Raw genomic sequence first — 20,490 nt, 5'->3', positions numbered from 1 at the left:
GGATGTGCACCAGAACGCACCAAGGACAAGCTTATGTTGGGGCCTGTCTCAAGGCGGTTGTTGCTCAGAAAGAGTGAAGCCAGCATTTGCTCCAACATTTAAAGCCAAGACTCATGAGGACCTAAGAGCTCCCTCATGCTTTGGCCCGAGGTTGCTACTACGGCCACGAAAAGCAAGCACTCACACTCAAAGAGCAAAACTGCCCTTCATCTTATTTGTCTTTTTCTTATAGTGGTATTTTCGTTTTCTATTAATTTTAGGGATTATCCAAAATGTAATCGCCAGAAATTTTTGTCTAGTCTTTGGGTTTCTTTTACTCTGGGTAAATCTTGTGGTGCATTGAAGTGTCTAATTTTTAGGTAGCTCCAGTCATCTATTTTGTCTGCAGCTATATCTCATTATGACTGACAGTCTATTTATGGCATGTATCGAGGCCTCTAGGTTGGTCCCTGTGGGATCCCCAGCCCTATATCTGAATGGCTAAGGGGGGGTGGGTGTAATTGAGGGGTAAATTAAAGAGATGAGCCAAGGCAAGCAAGGCTTCTTCTATGTCGACTAGAACCAGAATCAAACTTTTACAAGCTTATATGATCTTGGGAATGCAAGCCACAGTAAGCACATACTAACAGGAAAGGGTTGTATTAGGGTGACCAGATTTTAACATTGGTAAAGCAGGACACCATTGGTAAAACTCATATCCTGGCAAAATAGCCACACGGCAGCCCAAAACCATACACCCTAGCTTGTCGTGCATTCTTTCAAAAAATCGGGATTTTTTTAAAACGCTGCGGGAGGCAGGAAAAATTGTTAAAATCGGGACGTCTGGTCACCTTATATTAGGGGCATAAACAGAACATGAAGGGGATGAGGTAGGGGCACACACACAGTAAGAAGGGGAAGTATTAGAGACGTAATGTGAGAAGAAGGCACATATGTAACACGATGGGAAAACTTTAAGTTCAGAGGGGGCTAATCCCAGTGCTGAGCAAGCTAGACCTTGGGTGTCTAAGCTCTTTTCCAAGGAAGCAATCTGTGATCCTTATCAGAAGGGAATGGGTCCTACTTAAAAAGGAGGGGAGGGGGCAGGCAATATGGTCTGATTGCTCTGATAGCAGACAGCCTTCAGGCAAGCAGCCTTCAAGTAGTTGATGTGCTTACAAGCACCTTAAAATTGGGCATCATTATTTGTGGAGGGCGGGGAGGGACTGGACATGACAATGTGGGCAATTACTTTTACTTTGGTGAATGTGACTGGAATGTATCTCCAACCTACTAATGTGAAGGTCTCCCTCCACGGAATCCAGGCTTCCAGACTCCCTAACTCCGAAGGTAGAGGATTTGTCCGCATACACCACCCAGTTCTGTTTCCAACATGTCCCTAGTGGTTTCCACAGGTCTAGGTTTTTACATTTGTCTTTGATCCATCTTGAGTTCGTTTTTATATGTGGTGTGAGATATGGGTTCTGTTTCATTCTTCGGTAAATAGATACCCAGATTTGTTGGAGAGAGGTTTTTTCTCTAAATAATGTGTTTTAATCCTGTAACAAAGATTAGCAAACTGAAGCTGTATGGATTGATCTTATCTATAGGTTAGATATACAGACCAATAGGACAGCAGTGAGAACCAATCATATACACACTGAGCTGTTTTGCCTCCCATGACTGCACAGGTAGGTGTGGAGATCAGGAACTAAGAGGCCTGCTAGCCTTTATCTTCAGCACTGCCTCATTTGTGCAGGGCTCCTTTTCACATGAACTTGAGTGCTTTCCAGCTCTCTGAAGAATCATGGCTCGCAGACTCTCTGTAAATCACTCTGAGTAGAGCTGTACACATTTTCTGTTTTTCTGGTTAGAATTAGTCCTGAGTATTTCATTTTCTGGATGGCTACTATAAATGGTTTGGTTTCCTTTTAAGTGCTGTTAGCATACAGGATCTTATCCTCTGCAAATTTAGAATATTTGCCAATTTTAACAACTCGCTGCAAGTCAATTCTGACTCACAGTGACTATCAGGCAGAGTAGAATTACCCCTACCCCAGGGGGTTTCCAAGAATGTTAAATCTTTACAACGGTAGGCCGCAGGTTTCTCCAGCACAGAGGCTAGTAAGTTTAAACTACTGACTTTGCAGTTAGCAGTTCAATGTATAAACCACTACACCGCGTGGGCTCCACTGCCAGAGTGATAACTTTATTTCCCTTTCCTTGATTTATCATTCTGGCTAATATATCCATTACAATATTAAATAGGAGCGGAGCTATGCGACTATCTTTGCCAGGTTCACACTCACAATGGCGATGCTTTCACAGCTCCTCTCCACTGGAGAGAATGGTGGCCACTGGTTTTGTCTGTCATTGTTAGGTGTCACTGAGTCCGTTACAACCTATAGACACCTTATACCTAACCGAGAGAAACCTGCCCGGTTGAGGGCCTTTTCTCTTTTTCACTGCTCCTCTCTGTTACCAAGAATGAGAGGAAGAGAGGCAGTTGAAAAGACCATGTCTTGAGTCAGGTGCACCTTAGTCTTTCTTCAAACATGCTTGCTTTTAAACATTCTAAAGGGGCCTTGTGCAGCAGGCTTGCCCAATGCAAAGTCTTTTGATCCCAACTGCTGGTTCCATGATCAATTGTGTGGATGCAGGGAAGGCAAAATCCTTCATAATTTGAACATTCTTCTCCAATTTATCATGTTACCTATTGGTCTAATTGCGAATATTTTGATCTTATTTACATTGAGTTGCAATCCATACTGAAGGCTGCAATCCTTGATCTTTGTCAACAAGTGTTTCAAGTTCTTTTCACTTTCAGCAATCAAGCTTGTGTCCTCTAGATAGTGCTGGTCTTCAAGTAACTTTTATGTCCAGGAATTATCCTTCTATCACTGTTTTGATGAATGCTTTTATCAGGAATAGCGTTGGATTTTGTCAGATGCCTTTTCTGCATCAGTATGACCATGTGATTCTCTTCCTTTGTTGTATTTAGTGATGGATCATACTGATTGTTTTGCTAATGGTGAACCATCCTTTTGTACTTTTTGAATCTCCACAATATATTGTTGAATCCTATTGGCTAGAATTTTAAATTTAAATTTTTTTTGGTTTATGACGAATCCTGGTGTATAGCTGTTTTTAGTAATGTCTCTGCCTGGTTCTGCTGCACTTATGTTCTTACATTTCATAAAAAGAACCTGGGAGCTTCCTACTCCCCTCTACGCTCTGGAATCGTTTTGATTAGAACTGGTCTCCATTCGCTGCATGTTTGGTAGATATCATTAATGAAGCCGGCTGTGTCCAGCTTTTCATTTTGGTGGAAATTTTTAATGAATGACCTGGTCAACTTCTTTTGTTATGAGTCTGCTTAGATGTTCTATGTCAGTTGTGATAGTTTAAGTAGATAGAATGACTGAATAATGATCCATTTTATCAACATACTTCATTTTACTTAGCTAGTCATTAGTTTATCCATTCATAAATTAATGGTTATTTAGTGTTCTTCCACATTAGGTTATTATGAATAATGGTGCTGTGAATACTCAGGTGCAAGTTTTGTGTAGATGTTTTCATTTATCTTGCATTTTACCTACAAGTGGTGTAATGGATTCATAGTCATATGGTATCCCTATGTTTAAAAAGCTGCCAAACGATTTTCCAAAGCTACCACACCATTTAACATCCCACCAGCAGCCTATGAAACGGCCATTTATTTTCTCTACATCCCTCATCCATACTTATTATTTTGTCTTCTTTATTGTAGTGGGTCTGAAGTGGCATCTTGTGACTTTGTTTTCTTTTAATAACTTTTAGTTATAGAGCAGTTTTTATTTTAGAAAAATTGGGAATGCTGCACAGAAGTTCTTAGATACTCTGCAACCGGTTTACTTTATTAACAAGCATCTGACATTGACATGCTGATATAATGGACATATTATTCAGTCATAGGAGTTCTGATAGATGTTAAAACATAGTAAACCTTAAAATATTATGCAAAAGCGAAAGAAGTTAGGCAGAAAAGACCTGAACACAACTGTTCTAATTATCTGATTAAGAAACTCATTTTCAATTATTATTAAATGTAAAAAGTGAAATTATTCCAAAAGTATAACATGGCAGTGGTCTGCTGAAATATTCAGAAAAGGCAGATTTATAAGGAGAAAGCAAACTGGGGAGTGTCTTACAGCTGAGAGTATTGTGAAGTAGTGGGGAGAGACTTATAAGGTACATGGCCTCTTTTAGGCGATGAAATAATTCTAAAACTGGCTAGATAATGGTGAGTACAAGAAAAAAGCTACTGAACTAGCTACTTTATGGCATATGAAATGTGTCTCAATAAGAGTAAATTGGTTTTTTTTTAATGACAAGTCTACCATATGATTTTAAAATAATTCCTAAAACCTCTAACTGCCTTAAAAATCGTCTTCTACTATATTTAAACTATGTCTCTTAGTCCTTACATGTAGGATGAATGCACCTGTTTAAAAAATTAAAGCAAAGCTCTGCACCATTCTAGCTCTGCAGTATCCACAGGGCGTCGGAGTGAACTGAAAGCAAATGTTCTAACCATCTGATGAAGAAACTCATTTCCAATTATTATTAAATATAAAAAGTGAAATTATTCTTAATCAACTGCATATTACGTGATTACACTTCAATATAAGTTTTAACAAAGCCTTATCACAATCAATTGAAAAATAAATTTATTGCAGAAAAGTATTAAAGAATAAGCAATATGAAGTATGCAGCACAAGAATTTCTTATTTTTTTAAGCAAAAAAATCAAAATGTAAATCCAGGTTGCTGCCCTTGGTCGTGGGTCATGGTTGGTAGCTGGGCCACAGCGATCATGGTGAATTTAATTCAGATGGTGCCTGACCACTGGGTGCATATCCTGACCCTATGGGATTGGTCGCTGGATACTATCTGGGCAGAAAGAATGATGCAAAACATACTACCTTCCGGAATAAGAGTTTATTATTTAAAAGGGAATTGAGACCCAATAAGGAATTAGCTGGAAGTGAAGGCCGTGGCTGAGTTACAGAATGCTTGCATTTCAAAAACCAGGCAAAAAATAAAACAATGTTTATTATTTGATAAAATAAATAAATAAATAAATTCAGTGGGCATTGAATAAAAATACTAACTAGTCCAGGAAGAAATTTTTTAACTATTTTAAATTTATGAATAGAAAAACTGATATCCACTTAAAAATAAAACAAGGGGGTTAAAAGTTTAAATTATTTCACAATCACAAATTATTTCACAAATCACAAGCTTAAAAAAAATACAAAAAAGATACTTAAATATAAAGCCATGTTGATAGATCAACACATAAATAATAAAGGAAATGATAAAAATACAATCACTCCAAATCTGAAGAAACTTCCATAAACACATACATAAAAAACCTAAAATCCGATAATGAAAGCTCTTTAAAATAGTGTGCAAATTCAGTTTTGAGTTAGTAAAAACGAATAAGGCTTTTCTGAAAAAGTAGTACAAATCCTAAATAAACAGCCTTACATACGAGTCATAGGGTCCAAAGAAACAGAGTGGAAAAAGAGAGAATGCAAGGGAGGGCTTCAAGTTAGAAAATGTCTTCTAAGGTGAATATAAAAGAAATTACGATTACATGCATTAATGCTTAATAAATACAACTGTTCAGATTAATACATAGTACATGAAGCTCTAGTTGAAGATAAAATGAACAATTAAAGAAAATGACTTTCGTGATGGTTAAATGACAGTATCCAATCTCACTTTATTAGGGACAAAGTAAACAGACTCTTAAGGTCTATCTCCCAAAATATTCCGGATGTTACCACCACCTTACCTGACATTCTGAGTAGGATTCCACCTTTCAGAGGGCAGTTCTCCGCTCTGTGGGTCATCTACAGGTGGATGGAGAATTGAGATGCATACATCTCCATTCTACGAGACAAACACCACATTCCATGAGTGCTCACAAAGAGGTTTGCAAACAACGGACAGCAGCTCCTAGAACGCTGCCCCCCCCCCCCAATCAGGACAGACAGCAATTCACTCTACTTGCAAAATTAAAAATCAAGAAGCATTCACATTACATTCATTCTGACCAATCTTCAAGATATATTTGTTCATTAGCAAAGATATCTTATGTGACACCACCCCTATAATATTTTATAAATTAAAAAATAGAAGCATAATAAGTAAAGAATAAAAAGTCTTGAGGAGCTAGCTGATGTAGATTCTTCATTGTGGGAAGAGGTCAACCGCTTGCAGACATCCTCCCCAGGGTAGTTAGTCATCAGACTACAGGGTAGGCCTCACTCCCTGCTACTGGGGACAATAAACTATTCCTCCTTGAGGCCTGAGACCAAGCATTCACACCCCACTGATAATGGTTCCTGTGGAGATCTAGGGAATAGGTCAAAGTTAGGCCGCCATCCTAAACCTAGGACCTGCCCATCTTGTCACATGTATAAGCCCAATCCCTCCCCTTCCTATTGCATGTATGTCCCTAGACCACCCCCCTCTCATTACTGTATTACCTATAGGACAGCCCCTTCCAGTGACGTATGTCCTCACCTGTAATTAGGGGGCTTGCATGTTCCCAGAGAATATAAAAGGGGCGGGGCTACCATTAAACTCTCTCACTCTCTCTCCCTCCACGTGGACCATCGAGTGGGGCTGAGGTGAGCATGCTACCATGAATTGTGACTGACTCCCATTTATTTCAATACGTCTATCTCTCATGCTCTCTATAACTTTACTATGATCTTTACTTATTATCGCTGTACAATTGCGCCTACTGGACCCGTAATGATGTGTTAGGGGCTGGCTTCCCCTGACACTTCGTGATGACGTGTAAGGTTTTCAAGGCTTTGTAAATCTAGATGGGAGCAGCCAACGCCTCTAACGCTTACCCGACAAAAGCCCCGAGGGCTGCTGCACTAAGCGACACCCCCCCTTTAATAGCAGACACTGCCCGCTTCAGTAGCTAAGACGCTTCAGTAGCTAAGACGTGCACTAAGTGCCGTACGGAGATTAGCCATGATTCCCTTGGAGATCTTCCTGGAAAGGAGAACTCATCACTATGGTTGTATTTGAATGATGAACTCTATCTAAATTAATAAAAGCATACGTGGATTTTTATCATATGCAATACAGAGTGCTTACTATTCAATAGAAAGTCAGTTTGAGTAAAGTATGATTTAAATTTTTTAAAAAGAGACAAAACTACACACAGCAAAACACACTTAAATCTGAGGCGTAGAACCTGAGTGAACACACGTATATATAAACACACAAGTACATATTTATATATACATAAGCAACCAAGATAACATTGCTTCTTTTAAAAATTGTGGTATGTTTTAATAAGACACCTACCATTTCAACATTTTTAATATGCACAATTTAATGACTTAATTGTGTAACTGCTCACATTTAAAAGGTGAATAACATTTTAATAGTGAATGCCAAATATTATATTCTAAAACTATTACAGTTAAATGCTATAAATTAAAAAGAACTACAGGAAAAAAGAGAAATACAGATGTAAGTTTCCCAAAGTATTAGCAAAGCAAAACTAGAGTAAAAGGATTATATACCATGACAAGAGGGGTTTACCCCAAGAATACAAAAGTGGAATAATATAAGGAAATCAATCAATCTAGCATACCATGTTACTAGAATAAAGGGAGGGTTAAATTGCCTTTAAAATGAGTTGCGCAATCATGCTCACTTCTAGTGCTCCCTCCCGCAAAAAGCTGAATTTCTGGTCATGGCTATAAATGGCCCTTGCTGTAAAGTTAGATATAAAAATATCTGTCTACTAAATTAAAAAATGTTAACGTTAACATATATGCCCTATAATTAGTATAAATGGGCAAAGGATTAAAATCTTAAGGTTAAGTTAACTAAGCTATACACGAAGACTTATAAAACTCCCTTCAATTTTGAACCATTAAACCAGAGACTCTAACTGAGTACAAAACCCCAGGCTTTCTTTGTGGCGAGGCTACTGCAGTAATTCTCACAGTACATTAAAATAGAGGTTAGTTTAGAGTGTATCTGAAAAACTACCTCCAGATAAAATTTTTGATAGACATCTCTTACCTCATAAATGTTGGGGTGCCACATTTTGGTCAAGAATCTGAAGGTAGGTGGTGAGTATGGGTAGTCAATAGGAAATTTAATATGAGCCTGCAAAAAAAACAAATGAAATGCTAATCAATTTATGATACTACTATCCATCTAATTATCTACACCTTTTACACACACCTCAGTGGGGAAAAATGCCCTTCTATATTTAGCAAGTGAAATGCAGCATGGTGTCCATAAGTCATCTCAGGACTGCAGTTATTTTTAAAAAAACAAAAAAATTAGTACAAACATGCTGGACTATACTGAACAATTGTTTTCTTAAACAACATAATTTAACTAGCATTCATTCCATCCCCCAGGGATAAAAAGTGCTAAAACTGATGCCGCTCCTTTGGTGACTTGGTGCACTCATATTTATAAAACTCGTTTTTAAAAACTTAAGCGCAACTACATTTTGAATTGTTTTCATGTAAAGTATATCATGAACATGTTTCCATTATAAATATTGCAGAAGTGAATGTCCTTGCAAGTAACCTCTTCTCAAATATGAAGATAATCCAGGAAAAAGGGTTCACTTAACAGACCAATAAAAGGAAGAAATGAAGGAGCTTTAGAACACCAAGCCAAGAGTAACTGAAGGGCATCGGTGAAAATTGCAGACCAAAGGCATCTAAAACTGCCAACTTTCTCAAAGTTCTAGAGAGTAGCCAAAGGCGCACAGCAATCTGGGGAAGGTACAGTAAAAAAAGGCTGAACCTCTCTCCACAAGAGCAGCAGGCTTGGTGGAGTTATTATTCGCCCAGGTCCACTCTCTGGAGCTCCCCGTGCCCGTAAACACCACTCCCTAGCCAGACAGACATTGGGAGGTTGAGAACAAAGACAAAACGTCAAAGTTCCAGGGTTTCCACACACAAGACCCAAATGCAAAGCTGGTTGTATTTGACCTGATTTGGATCTTACCCAATGTCTTTCCTGAGGCCATTTGTTGGAAGAAAAAAATGACAGACAACTGTTTAACTTCACAACTGTTTAATACAGTTAAGTGATTGGTAAGTAAAATGTTAGACTAAAAAAAAAAAGAAACACTGGAATATGAAACGTAAATAAGGTCTGTTATAAACTAGCAAATTATTCCTAAGACTCGAAAAGACCATGTACACACACAGGTCCTAAGTTAACATCTCTGGCTGATCTTGTGACTCTGCATGCAGAAAGTGAAGGCTAAAGAAGAGTTCTTTAACCTCCCTGGCGGTCTAATTATGTCAGGAATTTTGTACCCAAATTCTTCATTGTTTGTGAAGTGAAAAAATTTCATAATCAAGGAAACTCTGTATTCTGACATGACGGTGCCAAAAAATGGAGTTGCAAGTAATTTATTGGTGGTTCAATACCATTTCCACAGGGGTTTCCCCACCACTCCCTGAAGTATTATTAGGCCCACAAATTTCCAAATGTCATCTTTGGTCACTGGTTCCCACTTTCTGCTTCTTGAAAACTTACAAAGCAGAGTAGCAGATTGTTGCCCTTTGTACCGGTTTGTCTCCATAACAAATTTTCAATGACCTCATCAGTCAGAAATAATTGTAGGTACGCCAAAGGGTTGCCGTGGTCAACGTCTACTTTCATACCAGGTGCTCCAGGAAATGGGAATCTTGGGGGAGCTGCCTGATCCGTCCAGACAATAGAGCAGCAAGTTCACACATCGCTGAGCTCAGGTGCAGAATTGTTGCTGTCGTCATTTATCTGATCAGTGTCAGTGTCGGATGATGAATTTCCCCATGAACAGCTATCACTCAATTCTGCAAGTAATTCTAAGTCACTGTCGCTGTCATTTTTCTGGTCTAAAACTCCTTTTGTGCTGAAGTGACACATTTTGATACCATGAACAAAAAATTTTCCAAATGACAGTAAAAGGGCAGGCAAGGCACTGGAGACTGATCTAGGGACAAAACTGAGGTGATTTGCTTTGATACAGTGTAATCCTCACAGGTTACAGTGTGTGTGTGTGTGTGTGTGTGTGTGCGTGTGTGTGTGTGTGTGTCTTTTAGACTTGCAGTTTTGAATCACAGCGGAGGACACCGCATGGACCGGGGAGCAATTAAGAGACTTCTCTGCAGTGTCATCCCGAGTGTGGCTCGGAGTTACTGCTTCTGACAGTTAATCTTTACCCCAGCCACACTCGGGATTACCACCGCGGAGGTTAAGTGTCTGAGTGGTATAAGTAACACCCCAGCTTGCACACAGATCCTCTCAGCAAAGCCCAGGAGACTTATGGTTGTCTGACCAATAATTAGCTGACCGTTAACATATAAGTGAAGTCTTCAGTGATCACACACAAAAAAGACTTACAGAATTACGAAGAGCCATTAAATAAGTGACAGTAACAATTACAATAGCAACAACAAAAGCCTGGGGGTAGGAGCAGAATCTCATTTCCACATTTTATTATTTTAAACACTCATTTTAACAAGATTATCAAGAAATTATAAGTATAGACCAAACATGTGTAAAGAGAAACTGTCTCTATTGAATCACAGATACTAATTGTAAGAGTGTGTTAATGGCTCAAGTACAAAGAGAATGTTTTGAAAATGATGATGGCAACATATATACAAATGTGCTTGATGCAATAGATGGATGTATGGGTTGTGATAAGAGTTATACGAGCCCCAATAAAATGACTTTTTAAAAATTTAAGTATGGCATGGAATGAAAGGAAATCATAAAGTACTAAAGCAAAAATGAGGAAAATGTATTGCCAAACATAAGGGCTTCAAAATGCTTATGAAATATTAAATTAAAAGATAATTTTAAATTTCCACAAAATTTTGACACCCCTCACAGATAATATCAATAAAGTTAAACTTAAAAAGAATCAAATAGAAATCCTGACGTTCTAAGTTATAACTTATACAGACTCATTCAAGGAGCATAGCAACTACAGACTTGAAATGAGAGAACTAATCAGCGATCCTGACGACAGGCCTATTAAGATTATCCAATGTGGGTAAGAAAAACAAAACCTGGAGAGCCTTGTGAGAAAACATCAAGCACATCAATGTGTACGGGGGTAAAAAGAATATTTAGAAATTAGCCACGGTCTTGCCAATTTCATCAAAAGCATTAACCTATGCATCGAGAGCCCTGGGGTGCAGTGGTAGAAGCACGGGGCTGCTAACTGCAAGGCCAATAGTCTCTGCAGTCCAGCGACCGTCTTAGAAACCTTCCAGTAGTGGCCACTGACTCAGTAGCAGTGGGTTTGATTTGGGATTACATTTAAAAAGCTCAAAACAACCTAAGAGGCATATGCCTCGTAACATCATAATCAAACTTTTCAAAAGCTACAGACAAGAAACAATCAAGCCTAAGGAAAATCTCGGGCACCGCACATTAACCACTTCAGTGGCTTTTAGGTGGAACCTAAGTTGGCTTTCGGCTTCGTGAGAGCACAGCTGCAGCAGTTGCCTGCATTCTCTGAGACAATTCAGTCACTCCAACCCTTCCACCCTGCAAGTTTACTAGACTTTGTCCTTCACCAGCTGTATAATGAATCCCAGTATGAAGCAAAAGTAAGAACTCCAAGGGTATATAAAGAATAGTCCCTATCCCAAGAAGAGCTCTGATGATGATTCAACCTTCAGCAGATGGGTCTCTTGTTGGGAGAGAATGTGAGTTGGCCAAAGGTATTCAAAAGGAAACATGGAAATGGCCAGTTACCAACTAAAACTTCCAGGTCTGGACATGTTATTGTCCTTGAACATTGTGAAAATAAAAACCTTGGAGGAGTCACCTAAGAAGCATTTGATCTTATGATTAAAGAAACTGTATCTTCTCAATATTGGAAAGAACTAGTAGAAAAATAAAGGCAGGTTGTTCTCTATGATACACTTAAGGAAAATGAGAAACTTCATAAGGAAATTGAAGACAAGGACAGTGAGATTACACATCTTAAAGAGAATAAAGCACTAGCAGAAGTAGCAGAACACGTACAGTATATGGCAGAGGAGAGAGAGACTGAGAGATGACCTCTGGATAACTGAATCATCGGACAGTCAGGCATTTGAGTCTAAAGAGGAAACTGGTGAAGATTCCGAAGAGGAAGACTCAGAAATTGACCAAAGAAATTCCCAATCAGATTGACTAAATTGAATCCTGAGACCCTAGTGTATTAAAATACAAATACAGTACTATGTATTTTTATTCCGTTTTATGTAAATAGTGATTTCTCAATTGTTTGGCATGACTTCTGTACACGATAAACTTTAATCTGCTAAAAAAAAAAACCACTACATACAAAAGATCCTCCATAAAGCAAACAAAATCATGTGAGAAGACAGAAGAATAACATGCCTATATGCCAGAGTATAAGCCGACCCAAATATCAGCCGAAGCACCTAAATTTACCACAAAAACTGCATTAAAATGTGCTGAAAAAACTCGGCTTATACAGTAAGTATATATGGTACTCAAAATGTTGGGGGGGGGGAGGGGAAGCCCTGTAAAACAAAAATCCTTATACACAGTAAAACCGCCTTTCAAGCATTATACAAAATCAAGTCAAACCCACTGCTGTTTAGTCAATTCTTAGGAGAACCTATCAGTCAGAATTACCCCAAATGGCTTTTCCCAATATTTATCAGAGTTGTTCACAGTGCTACTCAAACTAAAACAAAACCATCAAACTCACTGCCCTCAGTACAAGTTACGCTAAAATATCACTTATGATCATTGTTAAAATACTGAACTTGATTTTAATCTTTAAACTTATTATAATCAACAAAATTAAAGAGAATAAAAATCTACTATGAAAGGCATTTAATTAGGAAAAATATAGAAATCTAGAAGTCTTATCCTGTTGTCTTTCAATACATACTCTTTTTGTTTGGATTCCAGAGTTAAGCATTCATGAATGAACAAACACCATAGGTAAGTAAATCTCTAGCTGATTAACTTTGAAACCTTAAAGTAGTTGCACATATTCCTTATACTTTTAATAACATATGCATTCATAACTGCTTCCTTTCTAGAACCATCTCTCGGCAAACAATAAGGCTTAAAATATCTGCATTTCACAATTAATATATCTTATATATAAATTGCACAATGTGGGAGAAGACATTTTAATTACAGGGAGTTCAGTTTCTAGACCATATTAAACACTGTAACTTGAAACCCAAAAACCGAAGGCAGATCTTTTCTTTTTTCTTCTCTTTCTCTCTCACACACACACTCTCTCCTTTTCCTTCTCCCTCTCTCTCTCTCTCACCCCTGTCAAGAAAATCCCAACTATTCACTGGGACTCAAAAAAAAATAAAGTACTTTGGATACTTCCAAGTACAATTCACTCACTGACATCAAATCAATCCTGACTAAGCAGTCCTATAGGACAGAGTGAACTGCTCTTGTGGGTTTCTGAGGCTGAAATCCTTATGGGAGCAGGCAGTCTCATCTTGTCCCCAGGACTGAGCACTTAAATCCACTATGCCATTAAGGCTCCTAAGGAGTCATTAAGAAATTAGTGTTGCTTTCTAAATGCTGAAGAAATAGTAAAACAGCAAATAAAGACTTCAGTCCAACATTTTGGGCAAGGTAGTAGATTTTTTAAAAAAGTAATCACTTCTTAAAACTTTAACTGTATAAAAGCAAACAAAAAAATTCATTCTCTCACTATTCACCAGTTCACTCAAAATTTTATTAAGCGTCCAGGTAGATACTCAAACCAAAACCAAGTCCAGTGCCACCGAGTTGATTCTGACTCAGAGTAAGACGGCAAATCTTTATGGGAAGAGCCTGCTTTAAGACCTGTATACTGCAGAGCAACTGGAGTTTACACCACTAGCAGCCCAAGGTTCAAACACTATCGCTCAAAATCTTGTCACCTATTAATTGGGGGGAAATTATTTTCTAATTAAGCCTCTCATTTTTTACTACCAAGAAACATTTTTGAAGTTCATAATTTTATCTTCTGGAATCTCTTCATTCCCTTAGCTTCTCAAAGTCCACTGTGTCCTAATGGTCTTCCTTTCTGTCCACACTTTCTCATACTTAAAAGTTCTCCCCAGTTTCCTTTAACTTAATATACGTTCACAGTAATTTTCACTGGTTCCCTATTCTTCTCAAAAGTTGAACCAAGGGAGAGAGGGGAGGAAAATGAGGAGCTGATACCAAGCGCTCAAAAAGAAAGCAAATATTTTGAGAATGATGATGGCAACAAATGTACAAATGTGCTTGACACATGGATGGATGGGTGGATTGTGATGAGTTGTACAAGCCCCCAATAAAATGATTTTTTTTTAAGTTTAACCAAAAAGTCATTTTAAAAAAGTCACTGGTATCTGTAAATAATATATGTCGGTTTGGAACAAAAGCTTTATGCCCTAATGTGCAGTGTTAAAACAACTGCTCCCTGCTGCTTTCTGCATATGGCATTTCAGCTATCATTGAAAATTACTTAATTTTGAGTTCTGAAATTTTTCCCAATTATTTCTCTACACTAGTAAGTAAAGATTCTCTGCTCTAAAAACAACTGTAGTTGGCAATATAGTGTAGATGATGAAAAATGTGCCATGTTTACCAGTGCATTTGGACTAGAGCCTAGAGTTAAGTGTGAAATGAGGATACTCCCCTCACGGCAGTATTTTTCTGCTGTATCATCAGCTCACATCTGCTATATGTCTCCAATATGACATCAGCAAAAGTAATCAAAACATATTTTCTTATTCCCCTAAAAGTTGCAAATATCTGCTTTCAGTATAAACTTTTAACATTATATAACATATATCATTAACAGTATAGAAGACTAAGTGAATTCTAGTGAAAATCAAATAAATAACTACAGACTTTAAAGAAAATTTATGAAAAATACTAATTTAAAAGTCTTAATTTAGAATTGCTATAATATAAAAATATAATTATCCTAAAAGTGAAATATAGCTAACAGGAAATTTTTGATGATCTTACTGAACTGAGAATGGAAATTTCAGACCTTGAAGGGGAAACATGTATACTCAATACAAATACTGATAAAAGGAATTTTATTCTTTAGATAATCAAAACTTCAAAGACCATATAAGACGACACAAAATTATGGAAGCTGAAAATCAGGATGAGTGGTAAAACTAGCTTAGCCAAACAGAGAAAACTTAAAACACTCATGGCTAGGAAGGCAAGGGATAGGTTTATTTCCTCCTCTGAACCACAGGAAAACTAGAAATAATAGGTACCTAAGCACAAGTATGGCTGAAAATAGGACTGGTCAACAATCCAAATAAAGAGCAGCCTGATCACTAGAATCCTCTGCCCCTCCCTCCCTCATGCTGATCCATGACTAACTAGGCCACTACACTAGCAGAAGACCATCCTGTCCCGACTAAATGAAACACTGAACTCAGGATCACCAAAGCAGAGTTGAATATGGGTGAGCCGAACTGCGAACAGGGAAAATCTAATTACTGAATAGTTAAGATGCTACATTTCCTGTTTCCATTTGGCTCTAAGAACGCTAGCAACCGGCCTACACATGCTAGGTAAAAAAAAAAAAAAAGATTCTACCCAGGCAAACTGAGTAGCTTTCACAGGCAAACTTCAAAGATTTAATAGATGGGGAAATGTCCAGCCAGATCACCATACAGCAATGGCACAATTTTTGCCCTTGCATAGTGCTGAGTTTTCAATCCACTTGGCACTTTAGTCTTAAAATATGAGTGGATATGATCTCTTGACAATTGAGGAATGCCTAAAGGGTGTAAAGAAAACAAAACAAAAAAGCACCTTGTAGCAGAGAACAGGAGTACAAAAATAGCAAGAAAAATCTCAAAAAATAGAATTAATATTCTCAGCAAGGTGAGATATATTCTTGAATTAGAATTCTTGAATGAGAAATGGGAGGCAAATAATAATAATAATAATAACCAGAACACCCAAATACCAACAAAAGAGGGAACCTCAGATACTTAAGAAGATAGAACAAAAACAAAATTAGGGGGGAAACCAAAAAAAAAGACAATGGTCTAGGAAGGCCAACATTCACAAATGGCAATAACAGAACAAAAAATAAAATCATAACATACCCTAATTTAAACACTTAGAACAATCAAAACATGAATACAAGAAATTGAGTTCTGAAATTGTGGTGATGAATGCACTTTTAAAAAAAGTTATTTTATTGGGGGCTCATACAACTCATATCACAATCCATACATCCATCCATTGTGCCAAGCACATTTGTACAAAATGTTGCCATCATTCTCAAAACATTTTCTTTCAACCTGAGCCCTTAGTATCATCTCATTTCCCCACCTTCCCCACCCTCTCTCATGAGCCTTTGATATATTTGATAGCTACTCTCATTACTGGTCCTAAGGGGTTTATCTGTCCTGCATTTCCTGTGTTTCCAGCTCTTATCTGTACCCTTGTACATGCTCTGGTCTAGCCGGATTTGTAAGGTAGAACTGATATCAAGATGGGTGGGGGAATGGAACACATTGAGGAACTAGAGGAAAGTTGTATGTTTCATCTGTGTGTTTTGTCTCTTCCTTGTGACTCTTCTGTAAGGTGATGTCCAATTGTCTACAGATGGGCTTTGTGTCTCCACTTTGTGCTCCCCCTCATTCATATCGATATTTTTTGTTCTGGGTCTTTGGTTTCTGATAGCTGATCCCACTGACACCTCATGATCACACAGGCTGGTGCACTTCTTCCATATGGGCTTGGTTGCTTCTTAGCTAGATGCTTGCTTATTTATCGTCAAGCCCTAAAGACCCCAGACGCTGTATCTTTTGACAGCTGGGCACTATCAGATTTCTTCACCACATTTGCTTATGCACTCAGTTTGTCTTCAGCAATGATGTTGGGTGAGCATCACAGAATGCCGGGTTATTAGAACAAAGTGTTCTTGCATTAAGGGCGTACTTGAGTAGAGGCCCAATGTCTGTCTGGTATCTTAATAGTTAACATAAATATATGTATACAGATCTATTTCCATATTATTATATATAAATATACTTAGATATATCACAACTCTTAATATGATTTAAGTATATAACAATAAAAATACCTTAAAAAAATCAAAACAGTGTGGTACTTGAGTATAAACAAATACAATTGAAAGACAATGGAATTTTTCCCAGAAACTTTGTGAAGCCCCACTTATGTACTTTTATATATGCATATATTTTTATTAAAATTTTAACTCTATGTATTTCAATGAAAAGGTTATGTTTACACATTTTGAGAAAAGATTTAAACTTTGGCAGAGTTCTAGAAAAAATTACTGGTAAGTACACTAAAAATATGTAAATCATGAACTCTAGCAAAAAAAATACCACTGCACATGGGGGGGGGGTAATAATAGCACACAATATGGCTCAAATGAAACATATCTTAGCATAATAAACACAAAATCAAAGCTCAAATTGTAACGATTAGAAGGATGGGACCAGGCTAATAAGTGTGCGATGAAGTGTTAAGTAATAAGAGAATTCATCTTCCATCCTCACAAATTCACTAGTTATTAACACAGCAACAAAATAAGAAAACGCTATGAATGCTTAGAAATGTAAGAGCAAATACCAAAGGTTCTATTCCTGAACCCTTTGCGGAGAATGGTTCAGGGACAAGGAGGGAATGGGGCAGAGTTTGTCATTAACAATGCTGTAAGATTACTACACCTTCAAACAATTTACATGTATTACTTTGATCTTGATACATCAAAGAGAAAGAAAATATTTCGAAACTTTAAAAATAGGTTAAAGAAAGAGACATAGGTTTAATGGGAATGCAAAATGGTGTTGTAGAAAAGTTGGGCAGCATTTCAAAAAGTTAAAAATAGAACCACCTTATGACTCAACCATCCTAGCCCTAGATATATACCCAAAATAATCAGAAGCAGAAGGAACACAGAAACTTGTACATTGCAGCACTTTTTATAAAAGGGGGAAACAAACTAAATGTTCATAAATGGATTAAAAAATGCAGTGTGTGTGTGTGTGTTTGTGTGTGTGAGAGAGAGAGTTTGTAAAATGCTATTTAGCCATAACTAGTTGGGCCATGTTAATGATGATGGAATAACTTGGAAATGGTGATGTTTTACAATATGATGAACATCACTGAATTATGCATGTAAAAGGCTGATTTGGCAAATATTTTGTTGTGCATACTTACCACAGTAAAATGATTTTAAAAAATAGGTTTATTAGCTGATACCAAGGGCTTAAGTAGAAAGCAAATGTACAAATGTGTTTGACACAATGGATGGATGTATGGATTGTTATAAGAGTTGTACGAGCCCCAATAAAATGCTTTAAAAAATAAAAATAAAAGCACAACCCTGATATTCAATTAAAATTTTAAAAATAGTTTTACTTGTCAACAATAGGATTATATGACATTTTTATCTCTCAGGGTATTTCTACTATATGATTATGTGTTACAGTAACCTATGAATAGTATATCACAGCTAACCTAAGTACAATGGACTCAACAGCTCATATAAGATACTTTATCTTGTGGTGAGGAAGATATATGTAGCTTTTCTGGTCTTGTCTGATCAATAGAATTCTTTCTGAAAGGAATTACTGAGAGGTGAACAATAGGTAAACATGATAGTGGGGCTGGAGTAGAAAAAAAGGAAAGAAGAAAACAAAATAAATAGGTATGCATATAGAAGTAAATAAATATATAATTATTTGAATATATATGTTTATAAATGCAAATGTGACAAGGAAGCAGATGACTTTTGGCCTCTACTTAAATCTTACCCCACTACAAGAATGGTTTGTTCTAATGACGTGGCATGGTATAATACTCACCTTCCTGACACAATCACGGAAGATAAAATGGGGCATAGGATATGTGACGAAGAAAGCTGGTGGTGCCTAGCTATTAAAAGATAAGTGTCTGGGGTCTTATGGCTTGTAGTCAAACAAGCAGCCATCTAGCAGGGAAGCAACAAAACTCACCAGCAGCCTGTCTGATCATGAGGTGTTGACAACTGAAAAAGGTAACAGAAGTTCAAAACCAAGCAACCAAATCGATGTGAAGGGGTCAGGATGTAGGGGAGACTCAAAACCCACCTGCAAGTTAATTGGACAATCCCTCTGAGAAGGGCCACATGGAAGGGATAATAAATCCAGGATGCAATATAGCACTGATGAAGCACATAACTATCCTATAGTTCTTTAATATTTCCTCCCCTTGTTGTTTTTGTTTTATCTCATTAATCATGTTAGACTTCGATATGTTCCTTTGTATAATTATGATCATTCGATACATGAAAGCCAAGATAGATAACCCTTCAGAAACAGTAACAGAAGTTACCGTTCCCAAAAGGAATTGGAGGGGTGGGGATGGCAAGGAGCTCATAGCACCGATGGTTGTATCACCCTCTTGAATGGAGCAAACAACAGAATTGTATATAAATGGATTTCTCGGAGGGTATAAGATTTGGACAAAAAATAAAACTTCGATGGAGGGGGTGGATATCAAAGGGAGCTGAAATCAAGGAGTTCAAGAAGAAATAAACTGTTTTGAAACTGACTGTGGTAGCAATTGTACAATACTGCTTGGTATTATATCTATAAGAGCTCCCAAAATTTTTTTAAAGGATACCTTATCCTGGTTATAAGCAAAAAGTTTGTGGTGTCACCACATGAAAACAAGCAGTCAGGGCTAGGAGAGGAAGTTGTTCTGCCCTTATTAATGCAGCATCTTTAGCATTATAAGCTTATATATACAAAGTACCATATATGCTCAAAGAATAAGCCGAGGTACCTAATTATTACCTGGGAAACCAGAAAAATTGATTGACTCAAGTATAAGCCTAGGGTGGAAAATGCAGAAGCTATTGGTGAGTTTCAATAATCAAAACAAATGAAAATAAAATTACTAAAATTTGAGACATCAGTGGGGTAAATTTATCAAATATTTATTTTAAATAAAAAACATAAAGGATAACAAATCATTTAACATTAGTAAACCAGCACAGTAAGTGGAAAATAGGTTCAACAAAAACAATAAGGTATCAACAATGATACCTTAAGAGTACTATTCTGAGCTCAATCAGCAACCAAGCTAAAGTGTAAAGAGTTAAAATCCTTCAAAACTGGATTCCTCATCATCATCCGTATCCTAATGCAGAGCTTTAGCTGGTGTGAGGTCATCATAGATGCTGTCCTCACTGTCATCACCATTAATAAATTATCAAGGGTTCATGAGCGAGGGAGGGTGAGGGATGTGGGAAAATGAGGAGCTGATATCAAGGGCTCAAGTAGAAAGAAAATGTTTTAGAAATGATAATGGCAACATATGTACAAATGTGCTTGACACAATGGATGGATTGTGAAGTGTAAGAGCCCCCAATAAAGCGAATTTTAATTTTTTCTTTGAATTCCATTAAGAAATGGCATGAGGGTAG

The 20,490-nt window shown here is 37.3% G+C and overlaps 1 protein-coding gene and 2 pseudogenes across 1 annotated transcript in view; 2 read left to right on the top strand and 1 right to left on the bottom strand.

Annotated features, from left to right (window-relative positions):
* Nucleotides 1-20,490, bottom strand: part of UBE2R2 (ubiquitin conjugating enzyme E2 R2) — a 71,027-nt gene that overhangs the window by 11,099 nt on the left and 39,438 nt on the right. The window contains exons 2-3 of the mRNA XM_075560031.1: nt 8,091-8,177; nt 5,824-5,921 (exon numbers count right to left, since the gene is read on the bottom strand). Coding sequence (XP_075416146.1) covers nt 5,824-5,921; nt 8,091-8,177 — 185 coding nt within the window. The remainder of the gene's footprint in view (nt 1-5,823; nt 5,922-8,090; nt 8,178-20,490) is intronic.
* Nucleotides 4,837-5,024, top strand: LOC142460171 (NADH dehydrogenase [ubiquinone] 1 beta subcomplex subunit 1 pseudogene; annotated as a pseudogene).
* LOC142460170 (geminin pseudogene) lies at nt 11,625-12,218 on the top strand (annotated as a pseudogene).

Source organism: Tenrec ecaudatus, chromosome 10 (assembly GCF_050624435.1).
Source record: "Tenrec ecaudatus isolate mTenEca1 chromosome 10, mTenEca1.hap1, whole genome shotgun sequence".
NCBI classification, from domain to species: domain Eukaryota; kingdom Metazoa; phylum Chordata; class Mammalia; order Afrosoricida; family Tenrecidae; genus Tenrec; species Tenrec ecaudatus.
The sequence above is the reverse complement of the archived record's forward strand: the minus strand, read 5'-3'. Positions and strand labels throughout refer to the sequence as shown.